Source organism: Thrips palmi, unplaced genomic scaffold, assembly GCF_012932325.1.
Source record: "Thrips palmi isolate BJ-2018 unplaced genomic scaffold, TpBJ-2018v1 HiC_scaffold_18, whole genome shotgun sequence".
Lineage (NCBI taxonomy): Eukaryota > Metazoa > Arthropoda > Insecta > Thysanoptera > Thripidae > Thrips > Thrips palmi.
The window spans coordinates 16934355-16959772 of record NW_023144627.1 but is presented as its reverse complement, the minus strand read 5'-3'; the positions used below and the strand labels follow the sequence as shown (position 1 = coordinate 16959772).

Sequence of the window (25418 nt, the reverse complement as noted above, 5' to 3'; positions counted from 1 at the left end):
TAAAAATGACTCATTGTAACATAACTTAATTTCCACTTGTCCTTACACTCTGGCCATTAGCTACCAGCTCATGCGAACATATGAAAATAATTAGGAGCTGTGATAAGCTTATACAGCTGGCACTACTGCTGTGGCTTGTCTGAATTACCATTTGTGCATGCCTCGTTTGAACAGTTGACATGTGATTGCACTCCTTCCTGACTGAATGTCTGTAAATGAATTAAAGAGATGTGCAGCCCGTGGTGTCTTGGGCTAAACTCACTATTTTGAACTCGAGGGCCCTTGTCTCGCCCTTGTTTTTTTCTTGGCCGAGTACACCAACAATGCAAAATATATAAGAAAATAGAACCTAGTTGCTACGATACAGAAAATTAAAAGTAGAAGACAGAATGTTTGCTTTCTCATCCCAAAGATTTCTCTGGTCCGTTTATTTGCGATTTGCCGCAAGTTGAGGGAAGTACGAACGTCGCTATTGTGGTTTTGTTGGCAACCCTTTCCCCTGCACAATCAACAGCAGACGAACATTGGTCATAACAAAATGGAAGGTGGTATTTCGACGAGTTTCACTTTCCAAACATTCGTTAATTTCCCAGCAGTCTTGCTAGCAAGTGTCAAATATTGTCTGTGCTTGACCGTTTTAGACTCGGCTTGATCAATGGCACATTCCGTAAGTACATTTCCAGAAACTTTTGATCAATTCTTCATGATTTATGATGAGACTAAATCTACTAAGTAACTTAAACAACAAATCCAGTTTGAATCCACGTAAACAACCAATTAGTAAATTTCCCTTCCAACAATCGAAATCCGAATTTAAGATTGTTTCCTAGCAGTTCCTTAGAATGCTAAAAGTATTTGTTTTGAACTAATCCGTGGGCAACATGACTCAGTCTTAGAGGTTAGACTGTTCTTGCTATTTTCCCCCTTGATGTTTTGTAAAGAAAACCGTCATATCTTCTGGCTTAGCTAGTTCAATTACAGGTGTTCGTCAAGAAACTAATTAGTGGAAAAGTCTGACATTTTGTCTCAGTAAAAGTAGTGATTACTGTGTTCGATGTTCTCACTGTATATAATGCAAGTTTTCTGTCACTTTAGCTTAAAATTGTCTCATTCTCAATGTTATCTTGTGTTTGTTTCTATTTGTATTCTTACAAATTCATGTTTACTATTGGTTTTACTTTCTGTTGCAGAGTGTGAAAATAGCTTTTGAAGTGGGACACGATGCAGTCCCTAAAAACAAACGTTCCCCAGAAGGGTTCACTCATGATTGGGAAGTATATGTGAGGGGTATTGATGGTGCTGAAATCCATCATTATGTCGACAAAGTCGTCTTTCATTTACATGAAACCTTTCCAAAGCCAAAAAGAGGTAATGTGTTCCAAGAAATTTCTGTTGCTGTATCTTTGAAAGAGTATCTATTTTCAAATAACTAATCTTGATTTTCTAAAATATTTATAGTTTGTAAAGAACCCCCATACCAGGTGAAAGAATCTGGGTATGCAGGTTTCATCATTCCTGTTGAAGTTCATTTAAAAAATCATCAAACTATCAATGTTCAGTATGACCTTATTCTGGACACTCAAATGGCCACTAAACGATCCCTCATTGAACGGCATACAGTGGTTAATCCAGCTGATGACTTCAGAAAGAGACTGATTCGTGGAGGAGGGGTGTGTACCTTTAAAAATATTTTTTTCTTAGTTTATGTTTTGTTAGGTTCACAATATTTGAAATTTGTTTTTGCTGATATTGGAAAGGAAATTGATGTTTAATATTCTTAGACCTTGCTTGCATGTGGGTAAAATTTTTCTCAATTTTTAACAAGCATGATTTAAGTTACCGTTTTTCTAGGGCTCATTTAATTTACTGGTGCTTAAACCTGTGTGTGTTGGTGTTGACTAATTTTTTATTTCAAAATCCCGTTGCATTTCATCTGTGTAGCAGTTGAAGCAGTAAATGATTTACTCATATGGAAAACATTCTGAAATCATTATCTACCATTGCCTAATTTATTAGCGGGAAAAAGTATTCTGCAGGGTTTTTGACTATTTTGCTTCATTACGTTATCATTGTTAGTTGTCGATTGCTTTCGATGCCTTTCCAATTTAGTTATACTTTTCAATTATTATTATTGTCTAGTTTTTTCAGTACCATTTGCCATTTTAACATTTCACACCTATAAGCATGTGTGTGCCTAAGCACTTGATACTAACTACGTACTTCTTTCCCCCTTTTCCGAATCCATCCATTGTGTCTGGCCAGGAAACGGTGAGATCAGGTTCAGATGATGTCCTGCATGCCCCACATCCTCCGCGTGCCTCTAGCTCAAGCAGCTCCAACAGTTCGGCAGGGCCAGGGCCTCCTTCTACCTCGAATGGCGATATCTTCAAACCACCTAGCCAAAAGAGCAGCAAGCCCTCTCCCACACCCAAATCCAGTAGCAATAGCAGTAGTGGCAACAGCACTAGTAGCAGCAATACGGGCAGCAGCAGCAGTAGCAGTAAACCTTTATCAGCTGAGAAGGTAAGAATGAAAAGTAAAGTGTGGATGGTAAAGGGGAGACTGTGGAGATGATGGGCGCAAATTTCAGCTTTAGGAGAACCTAAGAAACAATCTGCTTGTACCAGGACCATCTTTTAATAATCAATTTTAATGCATATATGTGCATGTGCATGTTTTGTTTTCCATTTTTTTGTATTAGTAATTATTGCATGAGCTAATGGGCTGTATGTATTTTATAGTTTATGTTCATTTTTGTTTCTATGGTTCCCTGCCTAACTTTTGCTGTGTTAGCATTTTCACTTATGTGTTGTACAATCATGTTTGTCCTGATGTAGCAGTCAATCCGATTTTCTATTATCTGTCTTTCTTGTTCATAGGTGCCAAGCAGTGGTAAATCTCACCACAAAGAAAGCAAACGTGACAAAGATGAGAAAAAGGAGAAAGATAGAAGTAGAGACAGGGATAAAAGTAAAGAGCAGCGAAAGCTGTCTACATCACCTAAAAGACCACTCACTCCATCCAAGTCAAGCTCATCATCTTCATCTTCACTCAAGACAAGTTCGGAACCAACACCTCCAAAACGATCGTTATCACCCAAACGGGCCTTTTCACCAAAGCGACCATCAACACCCTCTAAACCACCCTCTAAAGAAGAGAAGAAATCAAGCCATACAGATAATGAAGACAGGGAAAGGAAACATGAAAAACACAAGAAAGACAAAAAGGACAGAGAGAAAGAGAGCCACAAAGATAAGGAAAAGGAAGATAAAAAGGAAAAACATAGAGATAAAGAAAAAGTGAAGGAAAAGGTAAAGAAAGATAAAGTAAAGGAAGGTGAAAAGGATAAAGTTGAGAAACTTGACAAAGAAAAACGCCACAAAGATCATGACTTGACTCCAAAACCTGTTAGTGGTAGCTCGACTGGAGTGAAAAGTGATAAATTAGGTGAGAAACCTGCGCCCTCAGACAAACCAAAAGAAAAGGAAACTGAAAAGAAATTGAAAGAAAGCTCTGAAAAGATCAAGGAAAAAATTGACAGTGCTGAAAGTAAGGAAAAACACAAGGATAAGCATAAACATAAGAAGAAAAACAAAGAGAAAGACAAAGATAGAGACAAGGAGAAAGAAGAAAAAGATCGATCAAAAGATAAAGATAGGGATATTTCAAGAGAAAAGGAAAGGGAACGTGAAAGGGAAGTTCTTAGGGAGAAAGAGCGTAAAGAAGAAGCTGAACGAGAAAAAGAGAAGGAAAGACTGGCTCAGAGAGAAAAGGAAGCCAAAGAAAGAGAACAGAGAGAAAAGGAAAAAAAGGATAGAGAAGAAAAAGAACGTGAATTACAAAGAGAAAAAGAAGCAAGAGAAAGAGAAGCTAAAGAAAGAGAGCAGCGCGAAAAGGAAAGAAGAGAACGTGAAGAAAAAGAGAGAGAATTACAAAGAGAAAGGGAGACGAGAGAACGAGAAGCAAGAGAAAGAGAACAACGAGAAAAGGAAAGAAGAGAACGTGAAGAACGGGAGGCTAGAGAGAGAGAAGTAAGGGAAAGGGAGCAGCGAGAAAAGGAACGAAGAGAGCGAGAGGAAAGGGAGGCTAGAGAAAGAGAAGCAAGAGAGAGGGAGCAGCGGGAAATTGAGCTGAAGGAACGGGAGCAGCGAGAAATTGAGCAAAAGGAACGAGAGCAACGAGAACAGGAACTAAGGGAGAGAGAAAAGGAGAAAGAGAGAGATAAAATGCGAAGGGAAGAAGAAAAACGACGTGAAAAGGAGCGATTAGCCAAAGAAGTTGAAGAATCGAGAAAAAGGAGATCTCCTAGTCCACCTAAGAATGTAAAGAAAAAACCTCTTTCTACTCTATTAGAAGATATTGATGGGGATTCATCATCATCATCATCGTCTGATAGCGACTCTCCTGCTGCGAAGAAGTCTGATGATGAGGATTCTTCAAGCTTATCAGACCGTAAAATAGCAAAAAAATCTAAAAAAACCAAGAAATCTGCACAAGGAACATCATCGGATATAAAACATGACTCAGATGCGTCAGTTCCTCCGTCTCCCCCAAGTATTAAAAAGAAGGCGCACAACACTTCTGAAGAGTCTCCTGCAAGTCCCTTGGTTGTGAAAACAAAAGGCAAGAAAGCAAAAGGTAAAAAAAGTAGTGATTCAGATGTGACACCCACCAAGCGAAAGCCTGGGAGACCTAGTAAAGCTGGAGCAAGCACTGAAAAAGAGAAAAAGAAAAAGGATAAGGAGGAGAAGAAAAGGAAAAGGAAGAAGGACAAATCATCTGATGAGCCTCCAGCAAAGTTAGCAAGAAGAGATCTTACTGCAAATGAAGAGCCTGATTCTACTACCACTGAACCAGATGCTGCTTTACCTGATACTGCTGAAACATGTGCACCAGAATGGTCTAAAATTCAAGTAGAAGGATTTACAGCAGAATATGTCTGTCAACTGAAAGAGCTACAGCGCAAGATTATGACTTTAGAGAATAACGATGAATTGAAGAGAGTTGTGCAAGTGATTGCTGAAACTGGACAGTATGAGATCACCAAACAAACATTTGATTTTGACTTATGTGCTCTTGATGCCAACACAGTTCGTAAGTTACAGGAATTTTTCACAGCCACTTGAAAGTTATCATGGGTATCTTCACCTTTTTTTGCTGTTATGATGTTTTTTCCTTGTTGTTCCCTGTGCTCGAGTTGCATTAGTGGAGATCACATTCCCTGTTTCTTTCCTCATTTAACTGTATTTCATTTCGTATTTGTTGTGCTCCTTTCTACTTCTATTTATACTTGTTTACACATTAATAGGAATGAGCTAAGTTTAAGTGGCTGTGTGTGGGTATATATGTGTGTGTGTGTGTGTGTGTGTGTGTGCGCATGTGTGTGTGTGTCTCTGTCTGTCTGTAGATAAGTTGTTGATACTTTACCTCTAACTTTGTATCGATCTCAGTCTAGGCCTTTAAGTACCCTCACATTTTCGTGACTAACATTCATCCAAGGATGTGAATTTCTTCATAGTGATTATTGAATGAGTGACTTAAAAATGAATTAATTTTATCCTTCTTTAGGTTTCATTGAACTCTTGTCTTAAAAAGACACAATTACCAAATTTATATAAGGCCCTTAGTTTGGCCTTTGTGTAAAATATTATGTATCATATGTATTATGTCATAGAAACCCTTTATGTTGGTCTTTTACATGTGTAACTAGCAAAAAGCTCCAACTTGACTCAAGCAAGTGTTGTTCAATGAATTTCAGAAAAAAACCTAGTTATTATTTGAACATAAAAACTCTGACTTTCCCTCTCTTTTTCCTCCCTAGTCAGAGTTGTTATGACAGAAGGGGAGTTTGCTTTGGCTTCACTACAAATCTAATGGATTCCTCCAGGCAAGTTTCCACCCGGTACAAATGATTTGCCAAAATGCGCATTTTCCCCTGTTATTTATTGTGATGGGAAGTTTCCTTAAGGTGTGTTCAGCATGCCCAATATCCTATATATTTGTTATTAGCCAACATCAGAGAAGCAATTGGTAGTTATTGCTGTGTTAATCCTGATTATTTAATGTTTTTCATAATTTAATTTTATGTGTTACTTGGCAATGTATTGTTTGCTTCCCTGGTAGTGGAAATCTTTTGCAATGTTCTCACTTTGTACATTGTGTATTTATTTATTATTATTTGATCTCATTATATGTGGGGTATTGTGAATTTTTCAGAACTTTTTTCCCTCTATATCTTATTTTCCCACCTCCCTAAATCAGGTGTTATGTGCTGTCTGAAACGTTAACTTCATCATTGTAGTATAACATAACTATCTATCGTTTTGATATTTTTATCTGTGTTGTACTTTTCTATCCTGATCATCATTATTATAAGCACCACAATTGAACTAATTATTTTAAAATTTAAAAAAAGGAAAGATTAAACATTATTTTTTTGTAAAATTCTCTGTTTTTTTTTTCATTTTTACGCATTATGAGTATTCTGACCAAGGTCTTCCATGAGTGCCAGGTCTGGCTCCCTAGCATGGATTGCATGATTAAATTTGTATTTCTTTAGTCAATGCCCTTAAGGATTAGTACTTGCCTGTCAGGACGTCGTCTGAACTGTGCGTGTAGATCTAACAGAAGACTGTAGACACCTTACCCTTCATTTCAATCCTAACTCACTCCCTATGCTAAATGTCTCCTGTCATTTTATTCTTTAAATCTGTTAAATCATGTTATTTTTCCCTGGCCCATAATACATTTCTGTCCCAACATGAAATCTGTTATGTATCTTGTTCTGTTTGTGATCTTTTGTGCGTACTTAAGATCGTTCTACTGGCAACCTTACCGTTGCCTAAAATATACCTTGTGACATTTCATGCACCCATATTGAGTAATCAGAGAAAAGTTATGTTCAACATTCCACATTACTGTTGCTTAAAGTGTCCTTCTCAATATGGACACATTTTTTCTTCCATTCTAGTCAGGTGTCATTGGCCCATAACGCAAGGAGAAATCTGTCAGAATTTTAAGCGACATTTCCTTAAATGAATTTATTTCTGGAAGAAGATTGAAACTGGGTCTATGTTCACCAGCACTTCAGTCATATGTGATGGTTTACATTTCTGATGTTAGAAGTCATTTTGAGTGAATCAATTCTATCTACTCTTTGGGAGGTGAAGATGAAGCTGCTTATTTAATGTCAGCACTAATTTCATGTTTTCTTTTTTTATTTTTCTTGTTGACACGTGTTGTGTTTGTGCAGCTGAGTACCCTACCACTTGTACTGCTTTATTATTCCTTCACTGGTTACATATATCTTGATTATAAAATGTTTGTGGTGTTGCCTCAATTATTTGAACTATAAAGTTCAGAGTTCAATTAGGAAATGTGGGCTTTCTTTCCATTTTTGGTACCTGAGAATAGATGCAAGTGTAACCATTGTGTAAATATTCCAAATATTTATGGGATGAATGCATTACTCTTTTAGACTGACCTGTGTAATGTTGTTCAAGGCAGTTATGCATTTGGTGTTTGTAAGAAGGGATTGTGTTAAATTTGTGACACCTAAAATAACTGAGCAATAACTTATATAAGGCATTGGAAATACAGACAAACCATAAGTGGGAAAAATGTCTCTTTATTACTGATCCATTCCTTCACATATTTTCATGCGAAATTGTAAGATGAGAAGCTTACAAAAAACAAACTTAAATACGAACGGCAGATACCAAACAAATTGATTAATTGATTCTTTGCTTAATCTATAATGCAAAATAATTGCAATCCGCTAATTACAACACAGTTATAAGAAATTACTTTTCTTGATAAATTGCTTATTAAAAAAACAAATTCAGTTCAAAAAAATAAAAAAAATGGCATCAACAATACAGATTTTTGATGCAGAAACTTAAAATTTTGAGGGTCTTGCAAACGTGATGTGCATGTGTGACCAGTCATCATACTCAGCGTAATGCAATTCCTGCAACAAGTGGTTAAACAGATGGTAAGACAAAAATTACATTTCTAACAACAAAACTGATTTCCAGACAAGACACTGTTTCAAGGCACTGGCCTAGGAAGCCTGTGGAATAGAAGAAGCATATGAAATATCGGGAGGAAATATCTGGAGTAGTTTGAGTTTGGGTAGCACAAAACTGACAAAAACTTACACACAAAGCATTTATGGCTTCTTCTGTTGAGTTGAGAGAAATATACAACGTCTTTGTTTCAGAAGTCCTCCCTCTTCAAAAGGCACATACAAAACAAAGCAAAAACAAACCATATTAGAAGCAGCTGCTTGAGAGAAAAGTGGAAACGTGAACACAATGCAGTCTGAAACTTACGGTACGGAGTTTATCGCAACATGATGTCCTTTACTTTTGAATATATCTTTTATCTTATCATCAGAGGTAGATTTCCTGAGGGGGGAAAAAAGATCATTAAGTTGACACAACTTAAAAGTTACTTCATGAAAATACCTTAATCACTCACGTAACATTTGTTCTTAATCTGTTGCAAGGGGGGGATAATTTATCAGCATCCCAATCCATCCGGCCAGCCTTAAAGCGGTTCAGCCTTGATTTGGAGAAGTCCTTAACAAGACCTGCTTCATAGTCTTCACGATTTGTAAAAATAGTGGAAAATTTGGACAGGTTTACATGCAGCTTTAAACCCTTCAAAGGGGCAAAATTAAGATAGCGGACAGCTGAAACAGAAAGACACAAGCTCATAAGCTCTTTGAAAAACTTCAAAAATACTTAACACAATCAAAACTTAAAGTACCCAGATCAGCTTGTGCAGGGTCACCCATTTCAATCACAGCGGATACAGGTGACATTTTTTTAATCTTTAGGACATTACCATAAAGACCTAAAACCAAACAAGAGTATTTTATCAATGTCTTTAAAGATAAAAAAACAGCAATTCCAAAATTTGACGAACCTACCAAACAATGTAAACAAATGATCCAAAGTTACATCCTGAAAATGTAAAAACTTGTCTTGAAAACCGAAACAAAATAACAACATATTTAAAAACTGGTATAAAGTACCTTTGCAATTTTGGTTACATAAACAAGTTTTGAGGCAGACTTCAGAACACTTGGCTTCTCAATCGTTTCACTCGTGGAAGGCTCAATAGAGTCCTGTTGGAAATAAATGTCAAGTATACTTTGGCGAACAGATGGAAACTTAAAGTCAAAAGGCACACAGATGCTTACCACTTTCAGTTTGTTTAAGTGGGTTTCCCTGTCATTAGCTTTGAAGGACTGCAGCTCAGATGGCAGATCATGAGAGTAAGAATAATCCATTCCTAGATGACTTGCAGTTTCATAGCCATAAAATTGATGAGTATTTTTTTGAAGGGCTGAGGCTTGATGTTGGAAGGGCTGCTCGTTGGTAGAGAGATTTGAATTCTGACATTGCACAGAATTCATTGGTGGACGACGCTCACTACATCTGCCCATCTGAATGTCGTTCTTTATCATAGCAACATCAGCAAATAAAGTTGCCATTTGATGTCCAATCTGTCTGGACATTTCTTGCTTAAGACAATTTATCTGATAGGCAACGTCCTGTTCAATTCTCTTTTGAAGTTGTAACATTTGAAGTCGTAGTTGTTCTTGAATGATACTCAACTCAAAGTGATGAGAAAACCTATTAAAACAAAAAAAGTTTAGGTAACCAAGGACTCAAATAAAATAAAATTAAGAGGAAAGAAGGTATTTAACTTACTCAGATGTATCCCTTTTTGTTTCTTTCTTCCTGACATGCTGTCCATGAGATGAGGGGGTTTCAGATATGGTGAAAGCTTTAGCTGAAGCATTTAGGACACTATTAAGTGACCCATTGACAATTTTCGGCGGGTTGGAAACTACTTTAGTTATACCCTTTTCAAAGGCATGAGAAATCACATCAGACACATCTTCAAGAGATGATCCAGAAACTACTTCAGTTGGAACAGCTGGTGGTACAGAAACTGTTTTGGGTGAATCAGAACGAATATTATTGGAAATGCTGCCCATTCTCCTTTCTTTAGGTGTTATGCAAACTGGATCAGCCACACCTTTTCTTAGTAGAACAGAAACTTGTTCATAAGAATCTGATTTAGCATCTTGTAGTTCTGGAGGCGGACATGGCACTATAAGCTCCTGACCACTTGCCATGGTCTGCAGGGCTGCTTCCATGGGCGAGTAAACAAATGTATCAACCACAGGCTCTCCAGGTGAAGCAAAAATTGGCTTGGAAGAATCTGAGCAAAATTCAGGCTGTTTTTTAGGTGGATGTAGCAGTGACAGCTCCTGATCACCTGGTGCAGTTGGAAGAGTTGTTTTCATTGGGAAGTCAGTTGCTGCAGCCACTCCTTGTACAGTAGAAATTTCCTTGTCAATTGATATGGGTGTCAAAGTTGCTTCAACAGGCGCAGCTGTTGCCACTGCCGAGCTGGAGACCCCCAGGAAACCCAACACATCATCCGGAGGAGCGTTGGTATCAGGCAATTCAGGTTGCATAGAGTTACCCTCATCGGCAGCCTGTGGTGACTTCTCTGAGTCCAACGCAAGAACAGTTGCCACTGGCACTGACGCCAACACTTCGCTGCTATCAAGCAATCCAGACTGCATAGAGTTACCCTCATCGGCAGCCTGTGGTGACTTCTCTGAGTCCAACGCAAGAACAGTTGCCACTGGCACTGACGCCAACACTTCGCTGCTATCAAGCAATCCAGACTGCATAGAGTTACCCTCATCGGCAGCCTGTGGTGACTTCTCTGAGTCCAACGCAAGAACAGTTGCCACTGGCACTGACGCCAACACTTCGCTGCTATCAAGCAATCCAGACTGCATAGAGTTACCCTCATCGGCAGCCTGTGGTGACTTCTCTGAGTCCAACGCAAGAACAGTTGCCACTGGCACTGACGCCAACACTTCGCTGCTATCAAGCAATCCAGACTGCATAGAGTTACCCTCATCGGCAGCCTGTGGTGGCTTCTCTGAGTCCAACGCAAGAACAGTTGCCACTGGCACTGACGCCAACACTTCACTGCTATCAAGCAATCCAGACTGCATAGAGTTGCACACATCTGCAGTCACTGACTCTGTGACGACAATTGTTTCATTTGAATCAATACTTGACTCGAAAATAATGTCTTTGGTTTCACTATCCAAATCAAAACCTGCGTCAGAAGTTTTCAGCTCACTAGATACCGTTGGCATCGTTTCTTTAAGCACAGTGTCAGAAATGTGTTCTGTCACCACCACTCCTGGTAAAGCAGGTGGCAGTGGCGCGACCAATTCAACCGGCGCCTGTGTTTCCACCGGTACTTCAACACTAACAACAGCTATTCCATTATCCTGGAAAAAAATACAGATACTAAATTAGTCCTGAAATATATTAAACCATACTAAAATTATTGTGAGGGCAAGAGACACACTTACTGATGTGACATAATTTACTAGAAGCTCATCCCCAAGGCACGGAATTATATTTGATTCAGGGGCTAGTTTAACATGAATGGCCTGTAATAAAAAAAGAAATAAATTACCACAATCATTCCTCCCAAACCCTTCATCCCCTGATCCAATTTGAGTGGGTTATACAGACCAGTTCGTGAATCAATGAGAGGTCAGGTGGCAAGGCAGCCACAAACTCAGGGGTTACTCGAGCCACATTTCCAAAGTCAATAAATTTAATAGTCAATGGGTCAGTCTTCAAGATTTTAGCTCGGTACCTGAAATAAGGCAGTTCAGTGAAGAAGATGCAGTGAAAAACCACTTGCTTTAACAGATACCTTGACTCACCAGCAACCATCATCAGCATCAAAAGCAGATACAACATCACCAACTGCTATGGAATTCAATCCATCAAAATTGGCACAGTCCGCTAAATATTGGGACACATACTCCATAGTTTCAACTTCTGGACTCAGTAGGACCCACAAAGATCCATCGTTTTCAATCCATTGAATATGCACCTATAAACGTACAAAAGAGAGAAAACATCAACCAAGTTCCACACACCTGCACAGAAGAGTATTGAAATTGTGGTTTACCGAGCAGACTGTGTTGGTGGGGAACTTCCTTTCCTCCTGACATGGCAAAGGGGAGGCAGGAATGGAGTCCATGATGAGGCGACTAAACCTGAGCTGAAAGAAAGAAACAGACGTCAACAACCATGGGAAAATGTGTGACCGGGTCGGCTGCACGGAAAGCGACCACACGAAGATCGAAACCTCTCGATGGGAGAAAGCCAAACACAAAACATGCAAGTCTCAACAGAGGCACAAGCTGCACGGTCGAAATAGGGCGAACTGTTGCGTAAGCTCAGTTTGCAAAGGAAAACAAATAGAGATGGCTCTTTCCATCGCGTGGATCCGACCAGCACCGACATACAAGCATCGGGGCGACAAAGGACTCAAAACACATCGAAAAATTCGTAAACAGCGCCTACAAATAGGAACCGACATGCGCCCGAATACTTACCTTGCTCAAGACAAACAGCAGGCGAGGTCCCTGGCACCGAACAACATGCAACACAACACGCTACGCAAAGTCAAAATCGTCAAGACGCCGTTCAACCGGTGGCCACTGGTCGGAGAAGACTGTGTGTGTGTGGAAGTGTGTGTGTCTCTTGGAGGAGAGGGAGGAGTGGAATGTGGGTGAGGGAGGGGAGGGGGATGGTTTCTCGGTCTTGTAGTGCCAACAGAACGGCGTGAAAATTCAAATGCGATTTCTGGCAGCATGGATCCGTTGGAATCGCAATTCGCTTCGCATAATGATAAAATGAGATTTATTGAAGTGTTGAAGATGTTTTGGCCCATCAAATGAGTTGTCAAGGTGGTATGAAGATTAGTCGTTCAGGTATGTAGGTTGGTAGGAATAGGCTGTGTTCGGGAGGGAATGCCACGGTTCAAATTAAGAACATTAAGAAGCGTTGTAGACATCGTGACTTTGTTTTATTTCATGCCTTCGTTAGATTAATGCGTTTTTCGTACAGATAAGACAAATTGAAATGATCGGCCTGCCTTTTATACAGGAAGTGGCAGAGAAAAAAATTTGTTGACTAACTTCTGCCTCTATCCTCCATTCTTACTGAAATCATAATAGATTTGAGAATGCTACTTTATCACAGCATACATGTAATCTTTACACAGAATCAGAATAAATTTAATGGGGGCTGTATGAAACAGCTAGAAACACATTATAACCAAATTATATTCAGACCTAGAGTAGCAATCTAGGAACATGTGGACATTGTCTGATTTTATTTGAAAGGAAATTCTATACATTAAAGTAAACAAAACAATTCAAAGACAGTCTTTGCCGTTTACATGCACTCACTCATTTTTTCCTTCTCTTTTCACCACATTGCAGAATAAAACCTAGATAGAAAGAGAACATGTTGCTTTGAGAGGAGAAAGGAGTAGCAGATCTTGACAGCAGCTAGTCCAGGAAAGGACAAGAGAATTCTATTATAACTCACAACTTGCTTTTTTCAGAGGGTTGTCTTTGGTCAGGACTCTGTACAATAAGACATTTAAAAGATGTAGGCCGAGTTCTCCACATCGTTGACAGGTGAGGTGGGATCTATCTGAACCAAATGATGGTGAAATGTTTAGCCAAACCATCAGGCGCCAGGGTCGCGATTCGCATTGATCCACGCTCCCCCACCCTCACCCTCACCCTCGTCTGCCTTGGCAAATGCGCGGTGTACCCAGAGCCTCGAAATCTATCACATCAGAACTATTGCATCGTGGAATTAAACTTTTTCTAGGAATGTATAGTTCCATATTTGAGCCTTTTCATATAATACTGAAAATCAGGTGGTGTCTTTTAGGCCTTTGACACAGTAAAGCTTGATGCCAGAAAGTTGTTCACATTGTATGGCTTGCGAACATTCTACATGTCCTCTTTTTTTACAAAGCCAAATGGAGATGGTGAATGGAAATTAATCTTAAATAAGAGAGACAAATCGAATAAATATCTAGAACGACTCCCTACCCCTAGAATTACATTGTGACGAAGAAATACAACCGGAAATAGAGAGACTTTTGCATCATTACATATTTACAATTCTATTAATCAGCACTATGACTCAAAACTTAACTCTCATGCACAAAACATACGTTTCCGCATCAGGGCCAAAGTTTTGGACTCCGTGAAACGGGACCGGTCTTCTCAACACCAAGAGAGCTACACCAATTTATTCAATTATTTGTACAGTACAATGCAAGCGTCACAGAGAAATGCAGCAGTATTCATCTGAAGCCATGCTACGACAATAAATACTAATTTCCCGATTCGATGTCATAAAACCCGTTCTGAGATCGTGTGGCTCGACTGGGGCCCGCCGCATACGGACACTGCCCCAGTGCGAGATCCTTATTCCTAGCATTAACATGACCCGTTTGTTTAATTAGTGTCACAAACTTCTCCAGCGAATAGTGTGACCTAGTAGAGCTGCCATCGGCTGGCCGACGGATGGCCGACAGCTCTCTTCATTGACTAGTAAGTTCTGGGTGGAAAGCACTGCCATGGCACTGCCCAGCAAAGTGTCCTGCCCAGCAAAGCTGCCTCGCGGGGTGCTCGCCGGCGAGGTTGGCCGGGGGGCCGACTAGAGCCGCTGACGGGGTCCTCGGCGGGGTCCTCGCAGTCCATCAAATGTGCGTCTGGTGGGCCGAGTGCGCCCGCAGCGCCCTGTACTTGCGCAGGAAGCGCGTCCGCCAGCTGAACGGGCCGGCCTTCGTCCTGATGACGGGCACCTCCACGACGGCGTCGCCCGGGGCGCGCGAGGCGGCCTGGTTGGTCGAGGCCGCGCTGTCCAGCAGCATGGTCTCGGCGGTGGCCTCGGTGGAGGCTGGAGGAGGTGGCGGTGGCGCGACCAACGGCGCCGAGGGTGGCGGCGGCGGGGGCGGCGGGGGCAGCGCCCGGTCTGAGGACGGCATCCGCCGCAGGGGCGGCACCCCGCCGTTGGCGTGCCCGTTGGCGTACCCGTTGACACCCTGTAGGGCCTGCTCCGCGGCCGCCGCCTCGGGCGGCGTCAGACCCAGCATGGCGTGGCGCCGGAAGCTGTCCGTGAACTGCGTCAACTGCGTGGAGCCGTCCCTGCGAACACAGTCCACATTAGGCTGCTGTCCACTCCACTGTCGCAGTCTGAGCGCAGGCGCAGCGCTGCGTCACGCCGATACGCACCTTTGTCGAAAGCAGGACCATTGCCGCCTCGCCTTGGGCTTCCACAGCTGGAACATGCCGTAGATGGCGGGGTTGACGACGCTGTTGGCCATCCCGAAGAAGAAGATCCAGTCCATCCACTCGGAGGTGGGGAGCGGCTGCAGCAGGCCAACAAACCAATCAAGCACGAGTCTGACGGGGAAGTACCATCCCAGCCACAAGCAAGCGCAGCAAGCGCACTCACCACTTCGGGCCCGGACGAGAGGAAGTGCGCGAGCATGGAGATGTAGTAGGGGATCCACGACACCAGGTACGCGCACACGATGACCACGGCGATCCAGCGCGACTTGACCATGGCGCGCTTCATGCTGCGCTGCCGGTTCTGGTCGTGCGCCGCGATGGTGATCTTGTCCACGCTGTGGATCTCCCTCTGGCCCTCTGCAACGGCACGAGAAAGGCGTATTAGATAGGGGTGCACACCGGCGCATGCGGCAGAAACTCTAGACGCGTTTTCCTGAGTCGCTGAACAGGACTCGAACCGAACGTGTGACCCCATCAATGGATTCCTCTTTAGGAGCGCAATCCATTGGTGGGGTCACAAGCTCGGTTCGAGTCCCATTTAGCGACTCTGGAGCTCAAAACGCGTGTAGAGTTTCTGCCGCCGGCGCCGGTCTTCTGGCCCACTGTGGGGTGTGGCGCGCGTGCCGCCTCTGCCGACTGATTCCGAGGGTCGCTCTGTCCTCCTCGCATCTATACGGGACGCCCCATGAGTGCGAGAGAGACAGCGACGAAAAGTCTGCTGGACGCCTAAGAAGGGCTAGACGTCGCCACGTCAAAGCAGAAGAGGGTCATGGCGTGCAGACAGGCTTCCAGGCCACGGCCGCCTATGGGCTGCCGGTCCAGACGGGGCAGACTCACTGACTTATGCATCCAGCCCGTTTTGATCGGCCCTCAAGACTCGGACGTCCGCACCCGTCACCCACAAACCAGGCGACCCGTTTCGGGAGAGGAAAGTTCCCGCACTACTCACTCGACAGGGTGCAGTAGATGGACAGGTACGAGCAGATGAGCCCCAGCAGCGGGAACACGAACAGCGTGATGAAGTTGATGATGTTGTACATGCGCACCGACTCGGTCGACACCACGCCGTGGGTGACGCACTGGTAGTAGGGCTCGATGAACGGGCCCTCCTTCACGCTGAACATGATGAGCTGGGGGAGGAGAAGGCGGCAAGGATTAGACAGGGATGCCCGCGCCGGGACGGAGCAGGCGCAGCACCGCGCAGCACCGCGCACCACTCACCTGCGGCACGCTGGCGAAGGCCCCCAGGATCCAGACGAAGAGCACGGACCTGGGCGAGGCGCAGCGCACCGTGTCCCACACCGTGCCGCACAGCGACGAGTTGTGTCGCCGCGAGGCCAGGGGGTGGCTCACGGCCACCCAGCGGTTCTGCGCGATCAGGACGACGACGTAGGACGAGCCGTGCAGGGCGGTCATCTCCAGGAACTTGAAGACCTTGCAGGCCACGTTGCCGAACGTCCACTGCACCACCAGCATCCACGCGGCCTCGCCGGCGATGCAGACCAGCGACACGAGCGCGTCCGCCACGGACAGGTGCAGGATGAGCTTGTAGACCGGGGCCGGGCTCTGGAACAGAGAGGGAGGCTGGTCAAGAAGGGTTGCTTTGCGGCGCGGAGCGCGGGGGGTGCCTCATCGGCCAGTTCGGGTGCAGGGTGGAGCCATGGCCCAAGGCCAAAGCCCCCGAGGCCGTGGTCGAGGCCGTCGTCGAGGCCGTCGTCGAGGCCGTCGTCGAGGCCAGAGGGTGCCCCATGGGCCACTGGGCCCCGGCCCAGGCCTCGGCCCAGGCCGTAGACGGCTTGCCGCTTGGTTTGCCGGGTCTAGTCAGTCGCCGCCCGGACCTGCCGACATGCCGACGTTGCAAGCAAAGTGTGCAGCGCCATTCTGGAGGCAGCGAGCCCGCGATGGCCAAACCCGCTGATTTCGCAAAGGGGTGGGGGCGAGCCGCGAGCCGCGTGCACGCCGCGCTGGGACGACTGGGCTGGCCAGGCTGGCCGGGCCCCCACTAGTGGTCTGCGCCGCCAGTGGGCAGCGCCTGTAGTCGGGAGGGTAGGCAACCCGCAGCGCGGCCGCCATGCCGCCATGCCGCCAGCACCGCCAGCGACGCCGGCCGATTGCGGCGCGTTTACGGTTTCGGCCCACCAGGACCAGCCTCGACGGAAGCACGGAAGCACGGGAACGCGGACACGAGGTCCAGGTCCTCGATCGGGCTATTTCTGCCGCCATCCGCCGCCACCTGTCATCAGCGGCATCGCGATGCCCTTCCGTGCCAGCACAGTGGGCGAGAAGACCGGCGCGGCCAAAACTCTAGACGCTTTTCGAGCTCCAGAGTCGCTAAACAGGACTCGAACCGAGTGTATGACCCCATCAAAGGATTCCTCGTTCGGAGAGAAATCCAACGCGTCCGGGATTCTGACCGCTTCCACCGGTCTCCTCGCTGTGGCGCCGGGACGGGTGCCTAGCTGTGGGTTCGAGAATGAGGCAGTGGAGGGTGTGGAAAGGGAAACGATAATCTGGTGGAAGGGCTCGGTGCTTGCCGCTCGCCCCGTCATTAGTGTAGCTACACCAGCGGCACGGCGGCACGGCGGCACGGCGGCACGGCGGCACGGCGTCCGCCTCGGCGCCCGCGGTCCGCATGCACACGTGGCTCCAGCGGCGGCGTGGCCGGCCTGGCGGGAAGCGGAATGGTGTCAGCACATGCTTGCCCATCGCAGCGCGCGCTTCCGCGCCGAGCGTGGCTAAGCGTGGCCGTACCGTCTGCCACCTGAACGTGACTGAGCGTGGCTGAGCGTGACTGAGCGTGGCTGAGCGTGGCGTACAGTTGCGTTCAAACGAGCGTGCCTGGACGTGGCGTGCGCGCGTCCGAGAGCCAATGGGGCAGCGTGACGTAATATTGTTGGGCCACAACCTGTCTATGCTTATCGCAGCATCGACCCCCCCCCCCTCTTCCCGCACCGCGAGGCGCCGCGGTTCGAGCCGCGCGTCCGTTAGTCGGAACCTCATCTGCCAACAGGAACGCAAAAATATGAAAAAAAAACAAAAACAAATTGCCTGTTATAAACATTCCATTAAACTAAAAATACGTCTGTCTGTCTATCTGCCTGCCTATCTTTTTCTGTCTGTCTGTCTGTCTGTCTGTCTGTCTGTCTGTCTGTCTGTCTGTTCTGTCTGTCTGTCTGTCTGTCTGTCTGTCTGTCTGTCTGTCTGTCTGTCTGTCTGTCTGTCTGTCAGTCTGTCTGTCTGTCTGCCTGTCTGTCTGTCTTTCTGTCGGTCTGTCTGTAGTTGGGTCGATCTCTACCGAAGCCAGGCTACACATTGGGCTCGCCGTTACGGTAATTGCAGTAAATGCAGAAAGCGTTATGCGGGACTAATTGCTACATTAAGACCTGCAGCACATCATTGTTTCATTACGTGCCGCGCTACGCTGTGCTTGGCTGTGCTACGCTGTACTGACGGTAATAAGGCGGGATATGCATCCGGCCACATTCAGAAAAGTGCTTCCTGTCTCTTTCGCGCTCGCGGCGTCCGGTGCGGGTGCGAGAGAGACAGAGCGACGCAGTGGTTGGAGCGAGCCCACGGGCAGCAGGGCCTCCACGAAGGCGCGCGGCGCACATTAAATTAAAACCGCGAGCCCCATTTTGCCGCCACCGGCTTCACAGCACTGTCGAACTGGATCTCACCGTTTCCCGCCATTTTCGCTCCGCCGGCACGCCATGCCAATATCTCAGTCATCGCTCAACAAACAAACAAAAAGAGGCGAATAAAGATGACATTTATTTTTCATTTTTCAGGATGCAACTGCACTGCATTTTCACGCGCTGCTCTGCGTAGCCTGACGGACTAATGGTCGGAGCCGGCAAGGCCAGGCCCAACGGGAGCGGCGGCAGGGCGAACGACACTAGTAACACCAGCAGCAGCACCACCAGCAGCAGCAGCCGGAGACCGAAAAGAGGAAATAATTTTGCTGCTTTGCATAGCGCGCCTCGCCGCCTCGCCTCGCGCGTGTCGCGTATTGGGGATTACATTGGCCGTGACTCGTCGCCTCTGCCGCGGCTCTGCCGGTGCTCCTCCAAGCTCCTCCAGGCTCGGCCGATGATGGAGTGGAAGTTTCCCAGCCAATACATTCAGCGGCCGCAGAGAAGCACTCCTCCGCGCCCGCAGGATTCCGAGTGTAGTTCCATTCGTAATCTGTCCATTTTCATTTAAAAACGAAAAAAAAAGGCCCGCGCCCGAAATAGTACGCTTGCGTGCATCCCGTTTGGACCCTTTCAGCGAGTGGAACAGCGGGTACTGTCGACTCGATGTAAACGGTGTGATACACATTCAGACACGAAGGGCGAAGGCGCGGGTGTTCGTTTTACTCTCTCTCTCTCTCTCTCTCTCTCTCTCTCTCTCCCTCTTTTTCTACCGCGACCGCGTCCCCGTGGGCAGAGAACAAATCTATATCTGGTTCGCTTCCTTTCTGACAGTGGACCCGGATAGAGGCCACCCCAATCATCGAGAGGCTGGAAGCCTGGCGGCCACTACGTAGACGACTTCGGCGCGCTGCCGACTTCCCGCCAACTTGACTTCCTTCCCGCGCATTGACGCACTGCCGGTACAGCCCAGACCCATTTAAAAAAACTAAAACACCACCAAAAAATGCCCCAAATTAAAGAAAATCTTCTACTTTTGCAGCCATTTGCCTGATTTTTTCAGGGGGATGCAGGTAGCTGCTGAGGTTCCTCCGACGCCCCGATGGCAGTTTCTCCACCGGATGGCCATTTTCCCGCCATTTTCCCGCCATTTTCCCCTTTCCGGCTTTCCCGCGTTCGGCCGGGCGTTCGGCTCTCCGGAGGCAGTCCCAATGAAGACGCGGGGAAATAACTGCTTTCGCGGATGACCGAGTCCGGAACCGAGGCAAAATATAATTTTGGGGGCGAACCGAGCGGAACGGAGCGGGTCGGCTTGGGCGAGCTTGGCGTGTGGGCGAGACGGCCAGCGTGGCAAGCGCATTCGCTCTGTCTCTCTCGCACTCACGGGGCGTCCTGTTCGGGTGCGAGAGAGACAGAGCGACGAAATCAGTGTGCAGCGTCGCCAGCGTGTTGTGGTGCCCCTGGCCCTGCGGCCGAGCTGCGGCTCTCCGGCCGGCAGATGTCTCGTCAGCGTTTTGTTTTGGGCCGGCCGAAATGCCCCATCGCCTCATCGCCTTGTGAGCGTGGGCCTTACAACGCACAGTGGGCCACTCCGGCTCATTGCTTCCTCCGCGAAAAGCGAAGAGCGCAAACACAAACGCACACGCGTTGCGTTGCCGTACTCTACGTTACTCTGCGTTTCTCTGCGTTACGCGGCCGCCAAAACGAAGCCAAAACGAAGCGGCGGGCCGCGGTGCAGAACTAACAAGTCTGCACACTCGCTGTTTTGCTTTTCTTTTTCCTCTTTCTTTCTTCTCCCTTCTCCATTCCTCTCCACCTTCATCATTCGTCTCTCTCCAGTCCGTGACGGGTGCACCCCTCCACGCTGCCACCCCTGCAATCAAGAAGCTGGGATTTGCTCGGGATTTGCTCGGGATTTGCTCGGTGCAACCGCCTGCGAATCTCCCGGGGGCGAGTCGACGGCCACTGGCGGCCAGCCTCATGGGGTTCGTTCTCAGCCTCAGACAGTCGCGGAGTTTCTTCGAGGGCCCTCTGGACGGCGGCGGGGCGGGACAGCCAACAGGCAGCACGTGGACGGCCCGCCCGAGCCAGAGAGCCGCGTTGGCGCGCGTTGGTCGTGGTGGTGGTCTTGGGCCGCCTCCAGGCGGGATTTTTCCACACTGGAAAAATGTGAAGCATTGCGAACGGCGCCCGTTTGGCGCGCGGCGTGTGGCGACGTGGAGATGCGTGGCGTGGCGGGGCGGGCCGGGGGGGGGGGCTGGCCGCTCTGCTTGTTTATTTTGCAAAGGCCCTGACTAAGGCTGGCCGCGAAGGCTCCGAGGGCCGCGAGGGTGCAGACGCAGCCCGTCGACTCACATGACCAGACCAAGGTCTAGCTCGCCCCGGCCAGCCGGGCCAGCCCCCCGCTCACGCGGCCACAGAGAGAGACAGAGAGACAGCGCACAGTGTGTGGAGGTGGACAAAACTCTAGACGCATTTTGAGCTCCAGAGTCGCTAAATGGGACTCGAACTGAACGTGTGACCCCACCAATGGATTGCTCTCCGAACGAGGAATCCATTGGCGGGGTAACACGTCCGGTTCGAGGCTTGTTAAGCGAATCTGGAGCTCAAAACGCGTCTAGAGTTTTGGCCGCCTCCGCACCGGTCTTCTGGCCCACTGTGCAGCGCGATGCCGTGCCGCCAAAGCGCCGCCATTGGATGCAAGTTGGGTCGCTAGCGCGGTCGCTAGCGACTGCGAGGGTAAGGCGGCAAGTAACATTTCGCCTTCGCAATCGTCGGCGACGCCGCGGGACGACCTCCCCGATGGCCGTACTACGCTAGGCGCTGCTAGGCTGCTAAGCTAAGCGCGCCGCGCCAGTGCCATGCGGGCCGCCCGGCGGGTAGGCGACCCGCCCGCGCGCGCGTGTCCGCGTTGCCTACCTGGCTTGCTATTGTCGCCTTGGCGCCGGGCAGTGCCGTGCCTACCGGCACAAAGTGGGCCACAAGACCAGCGGAGGCGGCCAAAACTCTAGACGCTGTGACCCCACCAGTGGATTGCTCTCCGAACGAGGAATCCATTGGTGGGGTCACACGTCCGGTTCGTGTCCTGTGTAGCGACTCTGGAGCTCAAAACGCGTCCTGGAGTTTTTGCCGCCTCCACCGGTCTTCTGGAAAATCCACTGCGCGGCAGCGAGGCGCGCTGCGATCCCCGCTACGCGATAAGGCGGCCGATGGCAGCCGATGGCCGTCGAGAGGGCGTCCGAGGCTGCGGCTCCAACAAGCAGGAAGCCGCGGTGAACAGCGGAGGCACCAATCCGCCAATCCCGTGTCAGGGCTTTCGTCGCTCTGTCTCTCTCGCACTCACTCGGCGCGCCGTAGCGGTGCGAGAGAGACAGAGCGCCGCTTCAGGGGAGGAGGTCATCGGGGTCGCGTTGCGTCGCGTTGCGTGTGCTTTGCCTATCGCCGTAATGGCCCGCAGGTCTGCCCGCAGGTCCACTACAAACCTAACTGTCTACTAAGTACACACTTACAAATGCATGCTTGCAAGTACACACTTACAAACGCATGTTTGACGCCGTATAAGCGTCAAGCATGCGTTTGTAAGTGTGTCCTTAGTAGAAAGTTAGGTTTGCAGTGTCTGCCCGCAGGTCTGCCCATCACGATGCACCAGGCCCCGTCCCTGTCGCACACCTGTGGAGCGCGCCGAGAGTGCGAGCGAGACAGAGCGACGCGGTTCGCGGACCCAGGAGGAGAAGAAGAGGGTCAGCTCAACGCCCTTTTCACCAGGCGGGGCTTTTTCGGCAGCGTGCCGTGCCGTGCCGTGCCGTGCCGTGCCGCACGTCGGTCCAGAGTTTCAACCGCAACCACTGCTGCCCTTGTGGCGCTCGCTTTGGAAATTGTAAATAATATACAACAGCGAAACCACGCGGCGAAAGCGCGATGGACACGCGCGGCAAAGAGGGGGGGGAGGCCGCGAGGCAATGCCACGGTATTAACCAAAAACCGGGAAGGGGGGGGGGAGTAGCACTGAATGTATATGCGAGGGTGGGTCAGCGCGGAGGCTGTTGAATGGCAGGCCGTGGGATCGGCACCCGAAAGTCACACGCAAAGTCACACACTGGGCGGGGCGGCGGGGCGCCTCGTGGAGCTGCACTTGAAAATCGCACGCCCGGCCCCGCACAGGCACGCATGGGCACGCACTATAGACACGGCGCTAACTAACTGGGCTGCACCGCGAGCTGCACCGCGTGCGCGATGTGCACCAGCGGACTGCTGCCAGACGAGCGCTCTGTCTCTCTCGCACTCGTGGGGCGCGCCGTACGGGTGCGAGAGAGACAGACAAGCAGCTCGCGGATCGCGCCAATTCCCGCGTCGGCAATGCGGCAAGGCAGCGTGCCGAGTGTCAAAGTCACGGTAGGTCGCACCACTCTACGGGCCTACGGCTCGACCTACTTGAAGCACGGAGGACGAAGGGCGGGTGTCTCGTGAGCTCGCTCGTGAGCGATCCTGGCTCGTGCATGGTCCGACGCGCGAAATCAAATCCCGTGTGCCTCTTGGGCACAGCAAAGCCCATCCGGTGCACCTATGGCTCTCTGTCTGTCTGTCTGTCTGTCTGTCTGTCTGTCTGTCTCTCTCTCTCTCTCTCTCTCTGTCTCTCTCTCTCTCTCTCTCTCTCTCTCCTCTCTCTCTCTCTCTCTCTCTCTCTCTCTCTCTCACACACACACACACACGCACACACACTCCGGCTCCTCTGGTTCTGGTTTCGACGGCCCGGTTCGCGATCCGAGTTGACAAACGGTTCGCGGGACGCCCGTCCTCGTGACTACGCAATGAGACAGAGCGCCACACACACACACACACACACACACACACACACACACACACACACACACACACACTGACGAACACGCACACAGGCACAACCTGGGTGGAAAAAAACTGCGATAAAACGCGAATGATGCAGGGGCTTGATGTTATTTAGCGCTGTCCGTCCCGCTGCCCGGCCACGCGGCCACACTGCTATACGCAGTATGCAAATGAGACTCGTATAGAGACAATAAGAAGAGGAACAAAAGTGCACGCAACTGTTGCACGGGGTGCGTCGTATAATACTAGTGGCCGACATTTTATTTTTCACACTTTCCATCAGATTTTATTTTGAAAGTTTCAGGCGTACCTTTGACATTGGCATGGTGAATGTGCGCGTGTGCGTGTGAGGGAGAGAGAGGGGAGAGAGGGGAGAGAGGGGAGAGAGGGGAGAGAGGGAGAGAGAGATAGAGAGAGAGAGTGAGAGAGAAAGAGAGAGAGAGAAACGGCCTCTTAATAATCAGGGAGCCACAAGGTACGCCTGCTCGCCGGGCAAGCCTTGCCCCTGCCGTGCCCTGGCGTGCCCGCCAAGGACGCGACCCGTATTACAGGTAGCCTGAGGTAGCCAGAGGTAGCGGAGTGGGCCTTCCCGGCCAACGCCCTGCTGGTCCGGCCCCGCCGTTTTTTGCTCCAGTGTGACAAGAATGGAATCATACCCGCGCATCGCCAGACGACCCGGGCCAGAGCCAGAGCCAGGACGGGGAGAGAGAAAAACGAAGACGTTGCTTAAGAATCTCACGCCGCACACGTGTCAAACGATCTGCTGGTTATCACGACGTGTTGCCTGCTCGACGAATTCTCGACAGAAGACGGATGGTCGGACGGAGGCATCGCGGAATGCGCCGTGCCACAGTGGGCCAGAGGACCGGGGTTCCGTTCCCACTCCGGGTAAAATCCGCGAATAAAAAACTGATTTTCTGCGGCCTCACTTCTGACGGTGTACCGCTGACACTTGCCACACAAGGTGCTTCCGAGGCGCCGACTGGCTCGTCGACTGGCTCGTCGACTGGCTCGCCGACTGGCTCGCCGACTGGCCGGCGCATTAGCCTTGCCTATTTCCCCGCCGAGTCCATGCCGAGTCAGTGGGGCTGAGTCAAGTCGCCGGCAATCAATTTGAATCGCGCGGGCGGCGCACGGACTGCACTGCACGGCCGGTGTCGCGTGCCGGGGCGTGCTCCCGCCGCGCCGCGTGTACTTTGATTCGCTGTCTCTCTCGCACGCTTACGGGACGCGCCGCGAGTGCGAGGGAGACAGCGCGACGGAATGCGGGCCAATGGGTTCGCGAATGGCGAATCGTGAGGGGCGCTGCGGGTCATGAAGGCGGCGAGGACGTGGCAATGAGTGAGTCTCGCTGCAGCGCGCGCCAGACGTGCCAACACGGGAAAAAAGACTTTGTTGAGGCCAAGTCCGCCACCTCACGTGCTCGTCCTGTAAACTAACCCAAATTAACCGAGCGACTACATGAGCCCAAAAGCATGGAGAATTCCACGACAAAAGACTCGGCAGGCCGTGCCAGCGACTGACGGGACGGTGGTGCCACGCTGCAAGCCTGCCCCCGAGCCTGCCCCCGCCAGCCGCGCCTGCGAACACACTCGCGGAGTTGGCCTCTGTCTGGCTCAGCAATGCCAGCAAAAGTGAGCCGAGCCGAGCCGGAGCCGCGAGCCGGACCAGGTCGGCGCCGAACCGGTTGGAACCCTGGAAGTTTC

At 49.0% G+C, this 25418-nt stretch overlaps 3 protein-coding genes across 5 annotated transcripts in view; 1 reads left to right on the top strand and 2 right to left on the bottom strand.

Annotated features, from left to right (window-relative positions):
• The first annotated feature begins 497 nt into the window (after positions 1-497).
• LOC117644287 (protein AF-9-like) lies at positions 498-7620 on the top strand. 2 transcript variants are annotated; one of them, XM_034383617.1, is made up of 5 exons: positions 498-667; positions 1191-1368; positions 1459-1670; positions 2263-2523; positions 2880-7620. In XM_034383617.1, the coding sequence occupies exons 1-5, from the start codon at positions 656-658 to the stop codon at positions 5124-5126; spliced, it is 2910 nt and encodes a 969-aa protein (XP_034239508.1). In that variant the 5' UTR covers positions 498-655; the 3' UTR covers positions 5127-7620. The 2 variants fall into 2 exon arrangements, with proteins under 2 accessions (XP_034239508.1, XP_034239509.1); XM_034383618.1 differs by lacking the exon at positions 2263-2523 and having other exon boundaries at positions 499-667.
• Positions 7608-12628, bottom strand: LOC117644286. Of its 2 annotated transcripts, XM_034383615.1 has the most exons (14): positions 12467-12627; positions 12037-12129; positions 11786-11958; positions 11589-11715; positions 11423-11503; positions 9723-11338; positions 9209-9644; positions 9041-9133; positions 8936-8969; positions 8773-8859; positions 8482-8695; positions 8334-8408; positions 8160-8232; positions 7608-7969 (listed from the first exon to the last, which is right to left on the bottom strand). In XM_034383615.1, exons 2-14 carry the CDS (start codon positions 12106-12108, stop codon positions 7898-7900), a joined length of 3153 nt encoding a protein of 1050 aa, XP_034239506.1. In that variant the 5' UTR covers positions 12109-12129; positions 12467-12627; the 3' UTR covers positions 7608-7897. The 2 variants fall into 2 exon arrangements, 1 of the variants encoding a protein (XP_034239506.1); XR_004587659.1 differs by lacking the exon at positions 7608-7969 and having other exon boundaries at positions 8158-8232; positions 8487-8695; positions 12467-12628.
• A 284-nt stretch (positions 12629-12912) lies between these two features.
• The window catches only part of LOC117645109 (gonadotropin-releasing hormone II receptor-like), a 36419-nt gene continuing 23913 nt past the window's right edge, over positions 12913-25418 (bottom strand). The window contains exons 3-7 of the mRNA XM_034385026.1: positions 16457-16801; positions 16185-16365; positions 15399-15592; positions 15176-15312; positions 12913-15088 (exon numbers count right to left, since the gene is read on the bottom strand). Coding sequence (XP_034240917.1) covers positions 14641-15088; positions 15176-15312; positions 15399-15592; positions 16185-16365; positions 16457-16801 — 1305 coding nt within the window. The 3' untranslated portion in view covers positions 12913-14640. The remainder of the gene's footprint in view (positions 15089-15175; positions 15313-15398; positions 15593-16184; positions 16366-16456; positions 16802-25418) is intronic.